General features: G+C 48.1%; 1 protein-coding gene and 1 non-coding gene across 2 annotated transcripts in view; both read right to left on the reverse strand.

The window, feature by feature from the left end:
- LOC125439656 (transcription factor COE1-like) overlaps positions 1–20,449 on the reverse strand; it is a 101,675-nt gene that overhangs the window by 33,135 nt on the left and 48,091 nt on the right. Inside the window, exons 9-11 of the mRNA XM_048508773.1 lie at positions 11,748–11,865; positions 8,717–8,850; positions 6,031–6,157 (exon numbers count right to left, since the gene is read on the reverse strand). Of these exons, the coding sequence (XP_048364730.1) occupies positions 6,031–6,157; positions 8,717–8,850; positions 11,748–11,865 (379 nt within the window). The remainder of the gene's footprint in view (positions 1–6,030; positions 6,158–8,716; positions 8,851–11,747; positions 11,866–20,449) is intronic.
- On the reverse strand, positions 9,144–9,220 carry TRNAV-GAC. The gene has a single exon. It is a non-coding gene; the product is annotated as a tRNA-Val (tRNA).

Genomic DNA, 20,449 nt, shown 5'->3' on the forward strand with positions numbered 1-20,449 from the left:
CCTTTAGGTATCAGATGAGACAATCCACACAGTCTGGGGTGGTGCCTTGAGTCACCATTCAATGTCTATGGAACATTAGGGTTCAGAGGACCCTGGGTTCGAATCTCCACTTCTATCATGGAAGCTTGCTGGGTGACCTTGGGCCTGGCAGAAACTGTTAGCCTGGTCTATCCCACATGACTCTTGTGAGAAAATAGAGGGGATGTTCTAAGTCGCTTTGAGGCCCAGTTGTGGGGAGAAAGCAGGACATAAGAAATAAAGGCAAATTTATTCACATCGAGAAACCAGCAAGGGACTCCCTGGATAAGTAAGTGATCCCTTATAGGTTACCAACATTTTATTCCAGCATATGTTTACATGAGCTACCGTGTTTCCCCGAAAATAAGACAGTGTCTTATATTAATTTTTGCTTCCAAAGATGCGCTATGTCTTATTTTCAGGGGATGTCTTATTTTTCTGTGTTCTGTTCTTCGGACATGCTTCCAAACAAAAACTTTGCCACGTCTTACTTTAAGAACATAAGAACATAAGAACAAGCCAGCTGGATCAGACCAAAGTCCATCTAGTCCAGCTCTCTGCTACTCGCAGTGGCCCACCAGGTGCGTTTGGGAGCTCACATGTAGGATGTGAACGCAACGGCCTTCTGCAGCTGTTGCTCCCGATCACCTGGTCTGCTAAGGCATTTGCAATCTCAGATCAAAGAGGATCAAGATTGGTAGCCATAAATCGACTTCTCCTCCATAAATCTGTCCAAGCCGCTTTCAAAGCTATCCAGGTTAGTGGCCATCACCACTTCCTGTGGCAGCATCTTCCAAACACCAATCACACATTGCGTGAAGAAGTGTTTCCTTTTATTAGTCCTAATTCTTCCCCCCAGCATTTTCAATGGATGCCCCCTGGTTCTAGTATTGTGAGAAAGAGAGAAAAATTTCTCTCTGTCAACATTTTCTACCCCATGCATAATTTTGTAGACTTCAATCATATCCCCCCTCAGCCGCCTCCTCTCCAAACTAAAGAGTCCCAAACGCTGCAGCCTCTCCTCATAGGGAAGGTGCTCCAGTCCCTCAATCATCCTTGTTGCCCTTCTCTGCACTTTTTCTACCTCCTCAATATCCTTTTTGAGATGCGGTGACCAGAACTGGACACAGTACTCCAAGTGCGGTCGCACCACTGCTTTATATAAGGGCATGACAATCTTTGCAGTTTTATTCTCAATTCCTTTCCTAATTATCCCCAGCATAGAGTTTGCCTTTTTTACAGCTGCCATGCATTGAGTTGACTTTCCCATGGAACTATCAGCTAAGACTCCCAAATCCCTTTCCTGGTCTGTGACTGATAGCACTGACCCCTGTAGCGTGTATGTGAAGTTTGGATTTTTTGCCCCTATATGCATCACTTTACATTTTGCTACATTGAACTGCATTTGCCATTTCTGGGCCCACTCACCTAATTTATCAAGGTCTGCTTGGAGCTCTTCGCAATCCTTTGTGGTTCTCACCACCCTACTTTGGAGGGATGCCTTATATTTCACACTTCAGCAAAACCTTTACTACGTCTTATTTTCCGGGGATGTCTTATATTCGGGGAAACAGGGTAGGAGCAGGGTTAGTCCCCACCAATTTATGCCAGAATAAAATGTTGGTAGCATTTAAGGCAGCAGGAAGATTCCGTTTCCTTGTTTTGAGAAATCCAGGTTGGGACGTGAAACTGCCCCCTGACACGCTCCTGCAAAGTGCTAAATCAAATTGCTTCAATCTCCAGCCACTCAGCAGACAAGACCCTCTTCGTCTTCTTTTTCTCAATTCTCTTTCTTTAAATCAAAGAAGCCCAAAGCCCCCCAGACAGCCCCACCCGGCAAAGAGGCCGAAGTAGGGCCGGCGGCCTCCCACCTGGCATCTAGATAACAGCATTAGCCATCCCCGGCACATACCTCTCTCTTCCGCTTCTCCCCCCCCCCCCCACCGTACTTCTCCCTGCCCCACCTCCCTCCTAAACAGTCGATCCGGGATGCCCCCTAACCTGCCTGTCATCTAGCAAGCATGGGGTCCCTCCCTCCCTCCCCCCCCCACCCCCAGATTGGCGCTTCATTACGGCGCTGAGATGAAGATAGATTGCCTGATTTAGCGTAAACATATGCTGCAAACCCCAGTTCTGGGCAGCCGTTCGTGCGCCAGTAATGGGTATTGATTTTCTCCCTGTTCCCCCACCAGTAGGCCTTTCACAGGCCACGGCACACAGGATTATTTGTGCACGAAGGGGGGAAAGGGACACGGATCCTGCCACGAGGTTGTGCTCCAGGGACGGAGGAGGATGGGGCAGAGATGTTCTGACCAGCGGGACTGTTCTCCGTCGGCTGAATGTCATGCCTCTGCACTGGGGCATGAAGGCGGTGGGGTGTGAGTGCAAAGACCGGCTGCCGTCATCCCAGAGGTATAGAGGGATTTAAATGGCTGGTCTCTGCACTGATGTGTATTCATGCCCGATTCAAAAGCATTCTTCTCTGAATACTCTGCTTTTGTAAAATAGGAGAAGAAGAAGAAGAAGAAGAAGAAGAAGAAGAAGAAGAAGAAGAAGAAGAAGAAGAAGAAGAGGAGGAGGAGGAGGAGGAGGAGGAGGAGGAGGAGGAGGAGGAGGAGGAGGAGTTTGGATGTATATCCCCCTTTCTCTCCTGTAAGGAGATTCAAAGGGGTTTACAATCTCCTATCCCTTCCCCACTCCCACAACAAACACCCTGTGAGGTGGGTGGGGCTGGTTTAACTCTGAAGAGCTGTGACTAGCCCAAGGTCACCCAGCTGGCATGTGTTGGAGTGCACAGGCTAGTCTAGTTCCTCAAATAAGACGAAGAAGAAGAAGAAGAGTTTGGATTTATATCCCCCCTTTCTCTCCTGCAGGAGACTCAAAGGGGCTGACAATCTCCTTGCCCTTCCCCCCTCACAACTAATACCTCCTACGCCACTGCTGCTGAATTCCCCAGATAAGCCTCCACAGCTCAAGTGGCAGAGCGGGGAATCAAACCCAGTTCTCCTGATTAGAGTGCACCTGGTCTTAACCACTACGCCACACTGTCTCTGTAGGAAAAATCCTCAATTTTAATTCAGAAGCTATAATCCACAACGGGGAAGACAGGGTGGTGCAGCCTAACCTTGTTAGATCCCAGAAGGAAGCGGGGGCGGTGTGGACACATGCAGCTGCCATTTACTGATTCCGTCCCTTGGTCCATCATGGTTAGTATTGTCTACTCTGACTGGCAGCTGTTTCCCAGGATCTTAGGCAAAGTTCTTTCACTGTCCCTGGTCCTTTTAACTGGAGGTGCCTGTGATTGAACCTGGGACCTTCCGCATACCAAGCAGATGCTCTGCCACTGAGCCACCCCCCTCCTTTGGAAGGGAGATCACCAAGGAAGCCTGCGCAGAGGACAGCGAAGGCAAACCCTCTCTGCTTCCAACTTGCCTTGAAAGTCTGTTGATATGGTTGACGTAAATTAGCTGCGACTTTCCAGCACTTAGGTACACACAGACTCTACCAGAAGCGTTTGGGACGAACGGCTCTGTGAATTCTCACTGGGCTGAAAAAGCTAAACAGAGCTTCCGGGCTCAGGGTAAGTCTACCAGTGAGAACCATAGGCCAGTGTTGGACTTCTTGGAGGCTGCTGGGAAGAGAGAGTGGTTTGGCCTGATCCAGAGAACAAAGCTTGCCTAGGTGGGAAGGAAAAATATTAAAAAGCATTCGACCACTCTCTAGTATAAGTGGATGACTTCCCAGTACTAGAAGACCGGACTTTGGCCCCTTCCGTACATGCGGAATAAGGCACTTTCAATCCACTTTCAATGCACTCTGCAGCTGGATTTTACTGTGTGGAATAGCAAAATCCACTTGCAAACTATTGTGAAAGTGGATTGAAAGTGCGCTATTCTGCATGTCCGTAAGGGGCCTTTAAGTTGTTGAGGTCTTATGGGGACCTCTAAGCTGATGCTCCCCCCACCCCACCCCAGACATTTCTGTTCATGGGCCTGTACTTGGGGAAGGTACCACAGAAGTTTGCAGGGATCACCTGAGCAACAGTTTGGTTCATCCCCAATATGTAATTGGGGCATTCAGACTTCCGCGGTGGTTAAGAAGGCCCAGCAGAGACTTTTGAGGAAACAACAAATGAATGAAAACCTGCTGGTGACCTTCTACTGCTGTGCCATAGAAAGTGTTCATGGTTCACCAGTTGCACAGTGGCAGATAGGATCACCATAGGGTGATTGCTACTGCCCAGAGGATTATTGGCTGCCCTCTCCCCTCTTTGGAAGAACTTTATAATTCCTGCTGCCTAAAGAAAGTTCAGAATATTTTGAAGGACCCATCTCATCCAGCATACTCTCTTTTTGAAATGTTACCATCTGGCAGACGATGTAGGATTATAAAAACAAGGACAAATAGGCTCAGAGACAGCTTCTATTCTAGAGATGTGGCGATGCTGAACTCCGCAGTTTCGTGGTGATGTGGTTGGGGCTGTGTAGGGATGGGTGGAGGAAGAGGAATGTGAGGAGGGGGAGTGTGAGGTCTGAAATAGTGTGCATCAGGGAATGCTTGTAATTTTCATTGTGTTTTATTATTATTATTATTATTATTATTATTATTATTATTATTATTATTGTTGTTGTTGTTGTTGTTGCTGCTGCTGTTGTTGTTGTTAATTTGTGCTGCCTACTTTAGAGGTTATTAAGAGGTGAGGAAGAATACCTTAGCTGCACATCTTTATTTCACTTCTAGGGTTGCCAACCTCCAGATGGGACCTTGAGATTGATGTTTCAATTGACCCCAGAGGTTAGAGATCATCTTCTCTGGAGAAAATGGCTGCTTTGGAGGATGGGAGTCTAGGGCAATGTGTCTGCTGAGGTCTTGCCCCTTCCCAAACCTTACCTTCTCAGGTCTCCTCAACAACCAAATCTACAGGTATCCCCCCAGTGGTGGGATCCAAACATTTTAATAACAGGTTCCGATGGTGGTGGGATTCAAACAGTGGTGCCGCCACACACACGCCCCTCCAGTCCCTATTGGGCAGGGAGGTTGCTTTAGTAACCCCTTCTTGGCACTTAGAAAAAATTAGTGACCAAAAAATTAGTAATTGGCACTTAGAAAAAATTAGTGGTGAGAACTGGTTGGATCCCACCTCTGATCCCCACCCCCCTCCCTGAGCTGGCCAACCTTAGGGCCAGCAACTGGGAAAGGTGGGATCTGTGGAGATTTGGAGGCAAAGGATGAGTATGAAGGGTGGGCAGAGTTGGGAGAAGGAAGAGGTAGCCAAGGGGGGAGGGTCTCTATCAATTGCCCTCTTCCCTGTTTTTCCCCACCCAGCTTCTCTGCTGCAGATCGATATGCATAGATAATTCATGAGCTGGAAATGGAGAACGGCGGGTGGGGGTGGGGGAAGGGAAGAGGGAGCTCTCTCCCTCCTCCCCCAGTAAGCACAGCTGAAAGATCACAGAACCTGGGTCCTGCTCCAGCACACAATGAGAGCATGCAAATGGTGCTATACCTTCTATACACCCTACGCCAGTGATGGCGAACCTTTTTGAGACCGAGTGCCCAAATTGAAACCCCAAACCCACATAATTATCGCAAAGTGCCAACACAGCAATTTAATCTGAATATTAAGGTTTTAGTTTACAAACGCGTTACTCAGGAGTAAGCTTGGTGAAGCACCCGTGCAACACTTCGAATGGGTGAATCACGACCCTCAGAGGGTTTACTCAGAAGCAAGTCCCATTGCCAGCAATCGAGCTTACTCCCAGGTAAATGATTGCGCCCAGACCAGCCTAGATGTGTGTGTGTGTGTGGGGTGTGTGTGTGATTTTCCTCCCCTCCACATGACGGACTCTGTGCACGCGTGCCCACAGAAAGGGCTCTGAGTGCCACCTCTGGCACCCGTGCCATAGGTTCGCCACCACTGCCCTACGCCTTCTGAAAAGCAGAGTATAAATAAGCTAAATCAAAATAAATGCATAAATAACGCGCGCGCCCCTCTGCCCCGCGTTCCCTTACCAGTGTAAACGAAGCGTCCCGGTGCGCCTTTGCAAAACTGCTTGGACTTGTAGGAGAGCGTCACCTCGACCACACCAGGGATGTGCCGCGGGGGGGTCTGCACCCGGATTGCGTGCGGCGTGATGAGCTGTCAGAGAAGGGGACCGGGAAGACAGTCGTTAGAAGGAAGTATGCCAGAGGGGAAGCAACCAGGAGGCAGCATGGGAGAAGGAGGAGACCATGATAGCACATACTATCCCAATCTTGACAGTTCTTAAAACCTAAGCAGGGTTGGCTCAGGCCAGTATTTGGACGGGAGACCACCAAGGAAGTCTAAATAAATAAATAAATTAAATACATATATCTTTTAGCAGTTACATTGGGTTAGGAATGCATCTCAATCACCCTATAAAATCCCCCTGACACCACCATGTTGGTCTACAGCAGAAGAGCCCGATTTGTGTCTGGGACCACCTGAAAACTTTTTGGGTCAGAGCTTTCAAGAGTCAAAGCAGACAACGATGCACGGACACTTGAAAGCCGACACTCTGAACATCTTATTAGTCTCAAAAGTGCGAACTAGACTCGAATCTAGCTCTTCCTAAACAGGGGAATCGCCAGAAGTTGAAAGATGGAAAACCGTAACCAGGACCGAGGGAAGATGGGGAGAAACAGGAGGGATAGGTGCAGATCCTAGGCCAGTGATGGTGAACCTATGGCACGGGTGCCAGAGGTGGCACTCAGAGCCCTCTCTGTGGGCACACGCAAACAGAGTGCCCCCTCCACACATCTAGGCTGGGTTCGATTATTAGCATTAAACCTAAGACCTAGTTTTGGGGAAGTAGTGTAGGTAACCCTGTTAAGCGCTGTTAAACTAGAGCACAATCCTTTACCTGGGAGTAAGCTCGATTGCTGGCAATGGGGCTTGCTTCTGAGTAAGCCCTCCTAGGGTTGTGATTCACCCGTTGGAAGAGTTGCACGGTTGCTTCAAAGCAAAGCCATTGACTACCACCAAGCTTACTTCTCAATATTCAGGTTAAATTGCCATGTTGGCACTTTGCGATAAATAAGTGGGTTTGGGGCTGCAATTTGGGCACTCGGTCTCAAAAAGGTTCGCCATCGCTGTCCTAGGCCATGAAGTGCTGTAAAATCAGCAGTTTGGGATACCTGGAAGTAAACTAGAAACCAATATCATGGTTTTGCAATTGGCAAGATGGCTCCCACTAGCCCCTGGCAACAAGCAAATTGCTGCCTCTGAACAGCGCAAAGTTTGTTGTTCTGACCCTCCACCGTGCCATCTAGGGATGGAAATGATCCTACCGTTCCATCCAGGGATGGAAATGATCCTACTACCAGGGACTAACTCACCCCCCCACCCCTTCACCAAATGGCCCTCTCCAGCTGCTCTGAGGGACTCATGCACCTTGGCCTTATTTCTATGGTAAACCTAATGCGCGGGGTGCATTTTTTTTCCGAGTGATTGAGGACGCCGCTCGCAACCGGCGATCAAATTGCCGTTCGATCAGGGGAGTGATTGCATTCCCTCCGTGGAGACCAGCCCCCCTCTGCAGTCACTAGCTGTCATTCCTGGGACCAGAGCGAGCAGAAGACATAGAGATGCACCCCTCTGTGGCGCCCGGACCCAGGCACAAAGAGCGGCCTCCCTAAGCCCATTTTAATTATATTTATATTCCTGGCTGGAAGAGGCTTCAGCTCAAAAGGAGGTTAAAAAGGCAATCAATAATTCAATAGTTCATCTGCTACAGTTTCTCCCAAAGAATCCGGAGAACTGCGCTTCGATTGGGATGCGGTGATTCTTAGCCTCCCTGATACAATTCACTGATTCCCTACTGTGGGGGGGGGGGGGTGTCTCCCAGGTAGAGCGCGTGGGCCCCATGCCACCCAACACCATCCCTGGCACCCACCAAGTGTTTTCAGACAGTGGGCGGGGCTGGGTGGGCCCTTTGCCCAGTATGGCTTTTGATTGGCCACTGCAGGTTGGATCTTGCAGATTTTGAAGAATGTTTCTTTGGCAGCAGCTGCCACCATAACACAAGGATCTTCACTGGAGAGCCAGCGTGGTGTAGCGGCTAAGAGCAGGTGGATTCTAATCTGGAAAACCAGGTTTGATTCCCCACTCCTCCACCTGAGTGGCAGTGGCTTATCTGGTGAACCAGATGTGTTTCTGGACTCCTACATTCCTGCTGGGTGACCCTGGGTTAGTCACAGTTCTGTCAGAACTCTCTCAGCCTCACCTGCCTCACAAGGTGTCTGTTGTGGGGAGAGGAAGGGAAAGGAACTCATAAGCCACCTTGAGTCTCCTTACAGGAGAGAAAGGTGGGGTATAAAGCCAAACTCTTCTTCTTCTACTTTGTGCATGAAGGCAAGATGTGTGTATCAAAGAAAATATTGTAAAACAGCATAGTCATTTTAAAAGGCACCCTGTTACACAGAAGTTCTCACTGAAATGTTGAAGAGTTACTACTGTAATTATGTAAAATGTAACTCTGTGATATTTTGTGGTTGGCTCCACCTCCTGCAGTGGCCATTTTGTGGCAGAGCTTCCTTCTGGGGCAGCCGTTTTGAGCCTGCACCCAACATCTTCGGTGAGAAATCCCAAAGCTGCCCACAGGCTCCAAAGGTTGCGGACACCTGCCCTACAGAGAAGGCCAAGCGCATTAGTCCGGACAAGTCCCTAAAGACCCACCTCGCTCCACACCAGCATGGTCCCGAAGACCACCTGCAGCCCGTCAAAGAAGTTGTCCCCGATCACGATGACAGTGGCGCCTCCCGTGGTCCATCCTTCACTGGGGCTGATGGCTTTGATACAGGGGGTGGCGGCTTTAGATGGGAAGGGGAGAGACAAGGCAGAGAATCAGGGACCGGGGTGAGCGAGCACAACAGGAAGAGAATGGGATCCACCAGACACGGATGGTGGGGGAGGAAGAGTTGGGGAAACAGAGGACTGATGTACAATGGAGGGAACGAGATACAAAACAGGCATTGTGATAGCTTCAGAGCGGCACAGAATTAATCAGGCAGCGGGAGGCAAACCTACAGATTGAGGCCAGCAATGGCAGCCACTCTACAGGGCCTCAGGTCTTTCACATCTCTGACTGCCTGGTCCTTCCAGCTGGAGATGCCAGGGATTGAACCTAGGACCTTCTGCATGTCAAGCAGATGCTCTTCCACCGAGCCACTGACCATCCCCTCCTTCCTCACTTTGCAGTGGGAGACCAGAGCAAAACTCTAGGGTCCAGAGCGCCATGGAATGCTACTAAAGGTTAGTGATGGCATCACTGGGGCCCCTTCCGCACATGAAGAATAACGCGCTTTCAATCCACTTTCACCGTAGTTTGCAAGTGGATTTTGATATTCCACACAGTAAAATCCAGCTGCAAAGTGCATTGAAAGTGGATTGAAAGTGCATTATTCTGCATGTGTGGAAGGGGCCACAGTAAAATCCAGTTTCAAAGTGCATTGGGAGTGGATTGAAAGTGCATTATTCTGCATGTGTGGAAGGGGCCACAGTAAAATCCAGTTTCAAAGTGCATTGAAAGTGGATTGAAAATGCATTATTCTGCATGTGTGGAAGGGGCCACAGTAAAATCCAGTTTCAAAGTGCATTGGAAGTGGATTGAAAATGCATTATTCTGCATGTGTGGAAGGGCCCACAGTAAAATCCAGCTGCAAAGTGCATTGGAAGTGGATTGAAAGTGCATTATTCTGCATGTGTGGAAGGGGCCACAGTAAAATCCAGCTGCAAAGTGCATTGGAAGTGGATTGAAAGTGCATTATTCGGCATGTGTGGAAGGGGCCACAGTAAAATCCAGTTTCAAAGTGCACTGGAAGTGGATTGAAAGTGCATTATTCGGCATGTGCGAAAGAGGCCTCACTTTTTCTTGCTGAGCTTGCAAGCTAGCCAAGATCTCAATCCCTTTTCCACTTTCACCTTGGACAGTTAAGTAAAGCAGTTACAGAAAAGTCAGCTGAATTGCTCTTTAGTAGATGTCAGGAGTTGAGGGTTGGCCTTATCTTGCCATATCAGATGTAAAGATGTAATTCATTTGGCTTATTTGTACATGCCTCGGATATTTCATCCTTAGGAACCAATCAGTTTTCTAGATAATAATCACATGGTTACGGATAGAACTGATTTAGAAAAAGAAATAAGATAGATATTTTTCCTATAAATATGCACTGTATTTTCCTATAAAGATTTTTCTATATATATTTACTATAAATAAAGCCGGTTTCTCTGGACAGAAGTCTCAGGAGAAGACTAGGTGAGGTTTCTGGGTGCGTAACTTGGCTTTCTGTTAACCCCTAAAAGCACTGAGACAAAAAGATGAACCCCAAGAATCAGGAGAGAGCCACTGAAACAGGCACATTCAGTCAGGAGGCACATATGTGGTTGCTGGCTGGATACCTGTCTGCAATGGAGTGAACAGGGGGGGCTAGCCAATCAGCTCTTTATTTATGTATTTTTTTCTGTAAATTTATTATTTGCTCATCACCAAAGTCCCTGGGCAGGGATATGCATGGAAACAGCTGGTCAGAAACCTCCTCCATGAAGTGCTAGCTTTCTGCAAGCGGGAATGGTAGTCTAACGTTTGCTGCCCCTTTTTCAACAAACAGGGAGATGAGTGTTTTCCGCACTAAAAGGACAGCAGAGGTCCCAGTAGCTGCTCAATCGTAACAACAGTTGCACCAACCCACAGAGATTGCACTGAATTTTTGTCCCCGCGCTACTAAAATTCTCATTGCTTTGAACAGAGATCAATCGTCAAGCTGCGTGGCTAAAGTAGAGGGAATGAAAGTGATAATTTAAGTCTAAGTTGGGGGTTGCTGTGGCTTTTAAAATTTTATGATGTATTTTAGCTGAAGTATTTTATTGTACATAGCCCGGAGCCCTTCGGGGGTGGGCGGTTTAGTAAATCTAAATTATAAAAATAAAAAAACAAATTCATAACCAGAAGGATCCACCAATTTCTTTGTCTACCTTCAAGGCATTCAATTAGTTCTTTCGGCTTCCAGAAGCTTAACAACGGCACCTTTAAAGATGATGGTGCCAATGCTGTACCTCTCAGCTCTTCCTCGCTGGCCAAAAGAAACATTTCCCTTCTTTGTTCTACATCACAGTAACACCAAAACCTGCCCCAAACACAAACGAAGGTGGTCCTTCCTCCTCCTCCTCCTCCTCCCATGGATTTGCAATTTCCTGCTCTAAAATTGGTCTCAGCTGACTAAGCAACTAATTTTAGCTGATTAATTTGCTGATTAAACCAATTAACGACTGTAGCCTGGGGTTTGCTATAAAAGAGAAAGGGGGGATTTTTAATGGTTCGCTACGAGATACTGAGGCTTTCGGTAAGACTTTGGAATGCCGGGTGGCCATGTAGAGGACAGAAAACCTCTGGGGCGGCATATTAAATCTAATAAACTGAACTATAAAGGAAAAAAAGTCTATTATCCATGGCTTATGAGTTTCCACAGTTACCTGGAGGGAGAGAAGGCTGGACTAAACAGACTGTTCCTTGATCCAGCCAAAGCGTTTGTGGGATATGAAAATTCAAGGAGGATCAGCTTATTAACAGCTATTAGCTAAAATAGATAAATGGAACCTCCAAGCACAGGAATATTCAATCTGATGCCAGCAACATATGATGCGGAAAAGCCCCAGAGGCGTCTGGCTGGATGGGACCCAATCTGGTCTTGCGTCCCTGAAAGGAACCTACCTTCTGTGGGATCCAACCTCCGTGCTCGACGCCCGTGCTTGGAGTTGTTGTGGACAAACATGTTGTCAGACACAGCGAGGACGTGGCCGTCCACATTGACTGTCGTTGACACCACAACCTGAAGAGAGAGGAGATGGAGGATGTAACTCTTTCATGCTGTGTAGCTCAGGTTGCTCCACCTGTTGGAGAGGGGGTCCCGGTACTGTGCTACAAGGCGGTCTCTGCCCCAAAACTTCTTTGATAATTCATGACCAGGTGCTCTTAACCACCTGAACTTCAGGAAAAACTTCCTGACAGGCTGTTCGACAGTGGAATGCACTTCCTAGGACTGTGGTGGGGTCTCTGTGGAGCAGCAGTGGCATAGTGGCTAAGAGCAGTGGCTAAGAGCAGGTGCACTCTGATCTGGAGGAACCGGGTTTGATTCCCAGCTCTGCCGCTTGAGCTGTGGAGGCTTCTCTGGGGAATTCAGATTAGCCTGGGCACTCCCACACACGCCAGCTGGGTGACCTTGGGCTAGTCACAGCTTCTCGGAGCTCTCTCAGCCCCACCCACCTCACAGGGTGTTTGTTGTGAGGGGGGAAGGGCAAGGAGATTGTCAGCCCCTTTGAGTCTCCTGCAGGACAGAAAGGGGGGATATAAATCCAAACTCTTCTTCTTCTTCTTCTTCTTTGGAGGTTTTTAAAGAGAGGCTGGATGGCCATCTGTCAGGAGTGCTTTGATTGTGTGTTCCTGCATGGCAGGGGGTTGGACTTGGTGGCCCTTGGGGGTCTCTTCCAACTCTATGGTTCTATAATGCTGCCCTTCAAGGTCTGGGCTGCTTTTATATTCCTTTCTTCTAGTAAGGCAAGGGACTAAACTACATGTTACACTAGTCAGAGGAAATTTCCTGCTGGCATGTCTTTTTCATAAAAAATCAGACAAAAGAAGAAGAAAGTCTGGATTTATACCCCATCTTTCTGGTGGGGCTGAGAGAGTTCAAAGAGAATTGAGACTAGCCTAAGGCCCCCCAGCAGGAATGTCGGAGTGCGGAAACACATCTGGTTTACCAGATAAGCCTCTGTTACTCAGGTGGAGGAGTGGGGAATCAAACCCGGTTCTCCAGATTAGAATCCACCTTCTCTTAACCACTACACCATGCTGGTGTAAACAAGGGGATAAACAAGGTCAGGATCATAGAGATGAGGAGGGTGGAAGAATGCCGTTAAGAACTACACGTTTAGTGGGCTTAATTGAATGTAACCTCCATGTCTATAGGCAGGGACCCTCTCAATAAAAATGTCAGGAGTGGGGGGTCAGGGGAGAACAGGGCAAAGCCTTTGTGCCCTGCTTTTAGGTTTGCGGTGGGCCCAATCCATCTGGAAGCTACATGAAACAGGACACTGGGCTCTATGGGCTATTAATCTGATCCAACACCCTACTCATGCTCTACAGAGAGTGTTTGGTGCCTGAGCAGCAGTCTTTTCTTAGCAAGCAAGGAAGGAAGATTTTGAACATTCTCATATACAGAAAGAAAGGAAGAAAGAAAAGAAAGAAGCCCGGGATGGAGGAAAGAGAAAGAAAGAAATGCGGCAGCCTGGGATGGAGGGAAGAGAAAGAAAGAAATGCGGCAGCCTGGGATGGAGGGAAGAGAAGAATGATTTTGAACACTCTCATGTGCAGAAAGAAAGAAAGAAAGAAAGAAAGAAAGAAAGAAAGAAAGAAAGAAAGAAAGAAAGAAAGAAAGAAAGAAAGAAAGAAAGAAAGAAAGAAAGAAGGCTGCCCAGTATGGAGGGAAGAGAATAAAGATTTTGAACACTCTCATATGCGAAAGAAGGAAAGAAAGAAAGATAGAAAGAAAGAAAGAAAGAAAGAAAGAAAGAAAGAAAGAAAGAAAGAAAGAAAGAAAGAAAGAAAGAAAGAAAGAAAGAAAGAAAGAAAGAAAGAAAGAAAGAAAGAAAGAAAGAAGGCTGCCCAGAATGGAGGGAAGAGAATAAAGATTTTGAACACTCTCATATGCGAAAGAAGGAAAGAAAGAAAGAAAATAAGAAAGAAGGCTGGCTGCCCAGTATGGAGGGAAGAGAATAAAGATTTTGAACCCTCTCATATGCAAAAGAAGGAAAAAAGAAAGAAAGAAAGAATGGAAGAAAGAAAGAAAATAAGAAAGAAAGCAGCCAGGGATGGAGGGAAGAGAAATCCTCTGCAGGTCTACTCAGGGGAGCTTAGTTGTGGTCAAGTGTGGCTGCTTCAGAAGAGAGCGATGGGCTCACATTAATGTTTCAAGAACTCTCCCCCTCTGTGGCCCACGAGAGTGCCGGGGGAGGGCCCTTTCTTTCATGCGAAGCCCCTTGGTACTGGCTGTTGGAAGCAAGAGTGCTTTCTCCCTTCTCCCAACAGCTAATGAACGGCGGGAGGGTTTGATGCTATGTGGATCTGCTTTGAGAGGGCAACGTGTGAATTTTAATGCATTATTGATTCATTCGGCGCTGCCATCAACGCACCGGGTACTTTACAAAGTTTGTGGAAGAAGCACAAAGCACAGTTCTGTTTCTGAAGCGAGGCCGGTCCAGCGCTGAACACTGACCGAGAGCCACAAACAGGGCTGTGCAGAGGAAACCTCAGGAACCCCCCCTCCCCCTAGAAAGCACTCAGGCCCCATGGAGGTTGCGATCCTACGACAGTGAGGAAATCAAAAGAGCGAAAGCTGCCACTTTGCAAATGAGGGAGTTTCTAAATCAGGGGGACCAACCTGGAGATCTCCTGGAATTACAACTGATCTCCGGACAACTGAGGCCCTTTGTGCATGGTGTAGTGGTTAAGAGCAGGTGCGCTCCAATCTGGAGAACCGGGATTGATTCTCCGCTCAGCCACTTGAGCTGTGGAGGCTTATCCAGTGAACCAGATTAGTTTGTGCACTCCCACACACGCCAGCTGGGTGACCTTGGGCTAGTAACAGTCCTTTGGAACTCTCTCAGCCCCACCTACCTCACAGGGTGTTTGTTGTGAGGAGGGAAGGGAAAGGAGATTGTCAGTCCCTTTGAATCTCCTTACAGGAAAGGGGAAGGGGTATAAATCCAAACTGCTCCTCTTCTTCTTCTAGTTACGGTTCATGGCACAGCTGTGACCTTTGCCGTATTAAACAAACAAACAAACAAACAAACAAACAAACAAACAAACAAACAAACAAACAAACAAACAAACAAACAAACAAACAAACAAACAAACAAATAATATCCCACCAACATTCCTCCTCTCCTCAAACTCTGTCCTCCTCAGGCTCCACTTCTAAATGTCCACAAATTTCCCAGCTAGGAGTTGGTAGCCCTGTTTCCTGTGCCCGAAACAGATCACTTTTCGTGGATGAAAAGTACGAGAGCTCGTTGTGACTTTCTCCTCCTGCTGTACTTTCGACTCGAAAATCCCCCGATCCAAGCTCACTCCTTTGCACCAATCAAACAGCCCTTTCCCCTGTTCTTTTATGCTGATTTTTTTTGCACGTTAAATGTATGCAAACTTATTTAAGCATCTAACGGACGTAAATGGCATACATTTGCTTTAAAATCATGTAAAAGAGACACACCAATCAGGGATGCCCGCAATAGAAATGGCTGTGACGTGAAGAAGAAGAAGAAGAAGAAGAAGAAGAAGAAGAAGAAGAAGAAGAAGAAGAAGAAGAAGAAGAAGAAGAAGAAGAAGAAGAAGAAGAAGAAGAAGAAGAAGAAGAAGAAGAAGAAGAAGAAGAGAAGAGATTTATATCCCCCTCTCCCTTTCTCTTCCGTAAGGAGACTCAAAGGGCTTACAACCTCCTTTCCCTCCCCCCCAACCCAACAAACACCCTGTGAGGTGGGTGGGGCTGAGAGAGCTCCAAAGAACTGTGACTAGCCCAAGGTCACCCAGCTGGTGTGTGTTGGCATGCGCAAATTAATCTGGTTCCCCAGATAAGCCTCCACCACAGCTCAAGTGGCAGAACGGGGAATCAAACCCGGTCCCCCAGTTTAGAGTGCACCTGCTCTTAACCACCAGACCACGCTGGCAAGTTGATATTGGAGAACGGGACACCAAAGGAGCATAATGGTGAGTAAAGCCCACATTTCAGTCCACGTGCTGTTCTCCTGTCAACTCTCGTCATAGAAACCTGCGCTGGATGCCCAAGGGCATGGACTCGCTTGTAGGGTGGCCAGCTCTCGGTTGGGAAATTCCGGGAGATTTGGGCAGGGACGCCAGGTCTTGGGAAAGGGACTTCAGACTTCTCCTCCATAAATCTGTCCAAGCCCCTTTTAAAGCTATCCAGGTTAGTGGCCATCACCACCTCCTGTGGCAGCATATTCCAAACACCAATCACACGTTGCGTGAAGAAGTGTTTCCTTTTATTAGTCCTAATTCTTCCCCCCAGCATTTTCAATGGATGCCCCCTGGTTCTAGTATTGTGAGAAAGAGAGAAAAATTTCTCTCTGTCCACATTTTCTACCCCATGCATCATTTTATAGACTTCAATCATGTCCCCCCTCAGACGTCTCCTCTCCAAACTAAAGAGTCCCAAACGCTGCAGCCTCTCCTCATAAGGAAGGGAGTACTTTGCCACATTCTTTAGACAGCCAAACTGCTTACAGGAAGTAAATCTCAGTGGAATCTATGGGCCTTACTTCTGAGTAAAAGGCTTTTAGGTAGGTCAGTTGTTGTGTTATATCCAGGGATATTACACTGAGACTTCAAACCAGTGTGGTGTCGTGGTTAAGAGCAGCTGCACTCTAATCTGGAGAACTGGGTTTGATTCCCCACTCTGCCACTTGAGCTGTGGAGGTTTATCTGGTGAACCTGATTAGCTTGTGCGCTCCAACACATGCCAGCTGGGTGACTTTGGGCTAGTCACAGTTCTTCGGAGCTCTCTCAGTCCCACCCACCTTACAGGATGTTTGTTGTGTGTGTGTGTGGGGGGGGGGGGATAGGGAAAGGAGATTGTCATCCCCTTTGAGTCTCCTTACAGGAGAGAAAGGAGGATATAAATCCAACACTTCTTCTTCTTCTTTTCAGCCAGCGATCCTTGAAGCCCAGATCTTTTGTTGCTGTTGCTGACTCTGTCTTTCTCCCCCTTTCAGCCGCTGTTGCGACAAGAAAAGCTGCGGCAATCGCAACGAGACGCCTTCTGACCCCGTCATCATCGACAGGTAAGGGGTCCCAGACCTCATTCTCTCAAGCCCTGGGATTTTTGCAACTGTGGTGCTAAAAGTTGAGCTTGTCGAAAGTACTCTGAAAGCCAGACACAAAGAAGGAGTTACCTAGACTGACTATGGTTCAGTAGCCAAAAACACATGTCCAGCCTTCAGAAACTTCTGGGTCCAGTCCCTGGGGGTCTCAGGAAGTGGGAACGGGCACAGAACTCACCTGAAGCTTCTCTATGGGCGATTCCGCACATGAGTAAAATAGATTTGACCCAGAAGGGTACTAACCTTGGTCAAAGCCATTGTTGTTCCCCACTGCAACCAGCTTGATCCCAGCTCGGAGGGCGGAATCATCCTCTGCCTCTTTGCCGCTCCGTTCCAATTGGCTGCTGTTCTACGACCATGTTCCGTCTATCCCAGGGGTAGGGAACCTGCGGCTCTCCAGATGTTCAGGAACTACAATTCCCATCAGCCCCTACCAGCATGGCCAATTGGCCATGCTGACAGAGGCTGATGGGAGTTGTAGTTCCTGAACATCTGGAGAGCCGCAGGTTCCCTACCCCTGCCATAGATCGACTTCTCTTCCATAAACCTGTCCAAGCCCATTTTAAAGTTATCCAGGTTAGTGGCCATCACCACCTCCCGTGGCAGCATATTCCAAACACCAATCACACGTTGCGTGAAGAAGTGTTTCCTTTTATTAGTCCTAATTCTTCCCCCCAGTATTTTCAATTAATGCCCCCCGGTTCTAGTATTGTGAGAAAGAGAGAAAAATTTCTCTCTATCAACATTTTCTACCCCATGCATCATTTTATAGACTTCAATCATATCCCCCCTCAGCTGTCTCCTCTCCAAACTAAAGAGTCCCAAATGCTGCAGCCTCTCCTCATAAGGAAGGTGCTCCAGTCCCTCAATCGTCCTCGTTGCCCTTCTCTGCACTTTTTCTATCTCCTCGATATCCTTTTTGAGATGCGGCGACCAGAACTGGACACAGGACTCCAAGTGCGGTCGCACCACGGCTTTATATAAGGGCATGACAATCTTTGCAGTTTTATTATTATTATTTTCTCCCAGGGGGGCCTGATCTCTGTCTTCTGGAGGTCAGTTGGGATTCCAGGAGAACTCCAGGCCCCTCCTGGAGGCTGGCAACCCTGCGGTGGAAGAGTCCCCATTTGGATGGTGGGCAAGGAGGAGCCTCCGCAGGCATCAAGCCGTGCCGACTGCCACGTGGCTTCATCATCAGTTTCCACTCATAACGATATGGTAATTGTGACATTTTTACATGATTAACAGCCATGCCGATTTGCATAGCGCGGGTGCCAGGCGGGCGGGCGGGCGGCTGGAAGAGCAGCGGAGCACCCCCACCCCGATGATGGAGCAGGCAGAAGGGGCTCGGAGGACAGTGGGAGCCGTGGCCCCCTTGGGGATGGCCTCTGCGGACTCTGAACAACCGCAGGGTCATGGAGGCTGTACAAAAGAATACAGACAGGGTCTGGCCCAGGCAGATCCCCCTACCTTACCAATTAGGTTTTAGATGAGAGCGTTGCATAGTGGTTAGAGTTCAGGACTAAGACCCCGCTGACCCAAGTTCGAATCTGCTACTCTGCCATGGGTTGCCGGGTGTCCTTGCGCCAGGAACACACTTTGCATCTAGCCTTCCTTGCAGGGTTATTATGAGAATAAAATCGAGATGAGGATGACGTAAGCTGCTCGAGCCCCCACTGGGGAAAAATGCAGGTTACAGGATCAGATTAGGATCAGGGAGACCCAGGTTCGAATCCACACTGCCAGGCATGCTCACAGGGTGACCACAAGCCAGTCACCCTCTCTCTGCCTACCTCACTGGGTTGTGGAGAGGATAAAATGGAGAAGACGAGGAAGATATAAGCCACTTTGGATTCCCACTGGGAAGAAAACCAGGGTGTAAGTGCGGTAAATATAATCAATCAAACAATCTTTCAATAGCACCAGAAAGGAGATGATTTGGGACCAGAAACTGTGTCGGCTACTTAGGTCCAGCTAGGTCAAGGGCTTTTCCCACACTCACTCCTGTCTTACACAACAGTTTTCCTGAAGTGGCTAGGAAAGCGTCTGTCTTGCAGAGATTCTGCCAGGTACATTTTTGACGACGACGCTTAATTTTTTCATCATCGTCTTCGGTTTGTTTCGATAGATTTCTTTTTTTAAAATTGCATTTCTCAATTATCTTTGCAATACGCTCCGAGTCCAGTCTCAGAGAAAGGCGGCTTACAAAAAAATCCTCTAAATAAATAAATTCAGCTCAGCGACAATTTTGGAATCGGGTTCGGTCACACCTGGATGGACATGCAAAATGGAGACCTCCCGCTGTGCAAAAAGTCCCTGGATACCACCAGATGGTGAAAACAAGAGTCAAAAGATGGAATCAGAGGAACCCAGTGTTGGAGTGAGAGCAACTCAGCATGCCTGGACACTTTGGGGCGGGGGCTAAATCTCTCTATGTTTACAAGTGTTATCTCTTGGTGGGATGTTCCTCTCCTTGTCCATACCTGGGAGCTGCCCTCTGACCCCTCCTCCTCCTCTCTCAGTAGCCATTGTCCTTTGTCTCACTTTCCACACAGACCTGCTTGGAGTCAGACACTTTAACAGGTCTCTCCTATAGATGCAAATATTTCATACTTGCACTCACATAACACCGGATTAGCTGGCTACTTGTATAGCAAAATGCATTCTTTAGATTAGGATTGCTATGTTTCTTTCAACTGCAACAAGAATGTGAACAGAATCTACTTGAATAAATGTAAGTTTTCCCTTTTTTGCAATTTACTTCTTTGGAGGAAAGATTTTGGCCCTTTCCGCACAGGCCCTCTAACATGGGATAACAACAGGATGTAACCCGTTGTGGGCAGGAACTTCGCATAGTTCCCACCCCTGCATCGGGTCTGCCCCGGTTTTTTCTGCCCCAACCCGGCGTAAACGGGAATCGTGCTGTCAGCTATTCTTTTTAGAAAGGCCGGGTTGGAGGTGCGCTACTCGGCCACGCCTTATTTGTTTTGCCCTCCCCAACATAAGAACATAAGAACAAGCCAGCTGGATCAGACCAGAGTCCATCTAGTCCAGCTCTCTGCTACTCGCAGTGGCCCACCAGGTGCCTTTGGGAGCTCACCTGCAGGAGGTGAAAGCAATGGCCTTCTGCGGCTGTATAGCTGCGGGGCTTGTCCACGGATGGCTGCGTTGCTATGCAGCTGGGAGAGGCGGGTACAATAACAACAGATGCGCCTCCATTGGCCAGCTGCATTGGCTCCAGGGCCGCCCGCCTGGAGCCGTGAGAAGGGCCCGGGGCCACACCGGACTCACGTACCCCAGCTGCCCGTGAGGAAAGGGCCTTCACTGTACTCAATATCACGCTGCCGTGACTGGGCAAACTGTATACCCAAAATATACCCAAAACATAGCGTCTCTTTTAATTTGGTTTGGAGAGCTCAGATGGCAAGGCGGCCCACTGGCCAAACAATTCAGCGTTTGAGGTCTGCTTTGGACTGCCCTGTGCATAGAATAGGTCTGTCTGTTAACGGGTGAGGGCCAGGT

This window comes from Sphaerodactylus townsendi, linkage group LG10, assembly GCF_021028975.2.
Source record: "Sphaerodactylus townsendi isolate TG3544 linkage group LG10, MPM_Stown_v2.3, whole genome shotgun sequence".
In the NCBI taxonomy this organism is placed as follows: Eukaryota; Metazoa; Chordata; class Lepidosauria; order Squamata; family Sphaerodactylidae; genus Sphaerodactylus; species Sphaerodactylus townsendi.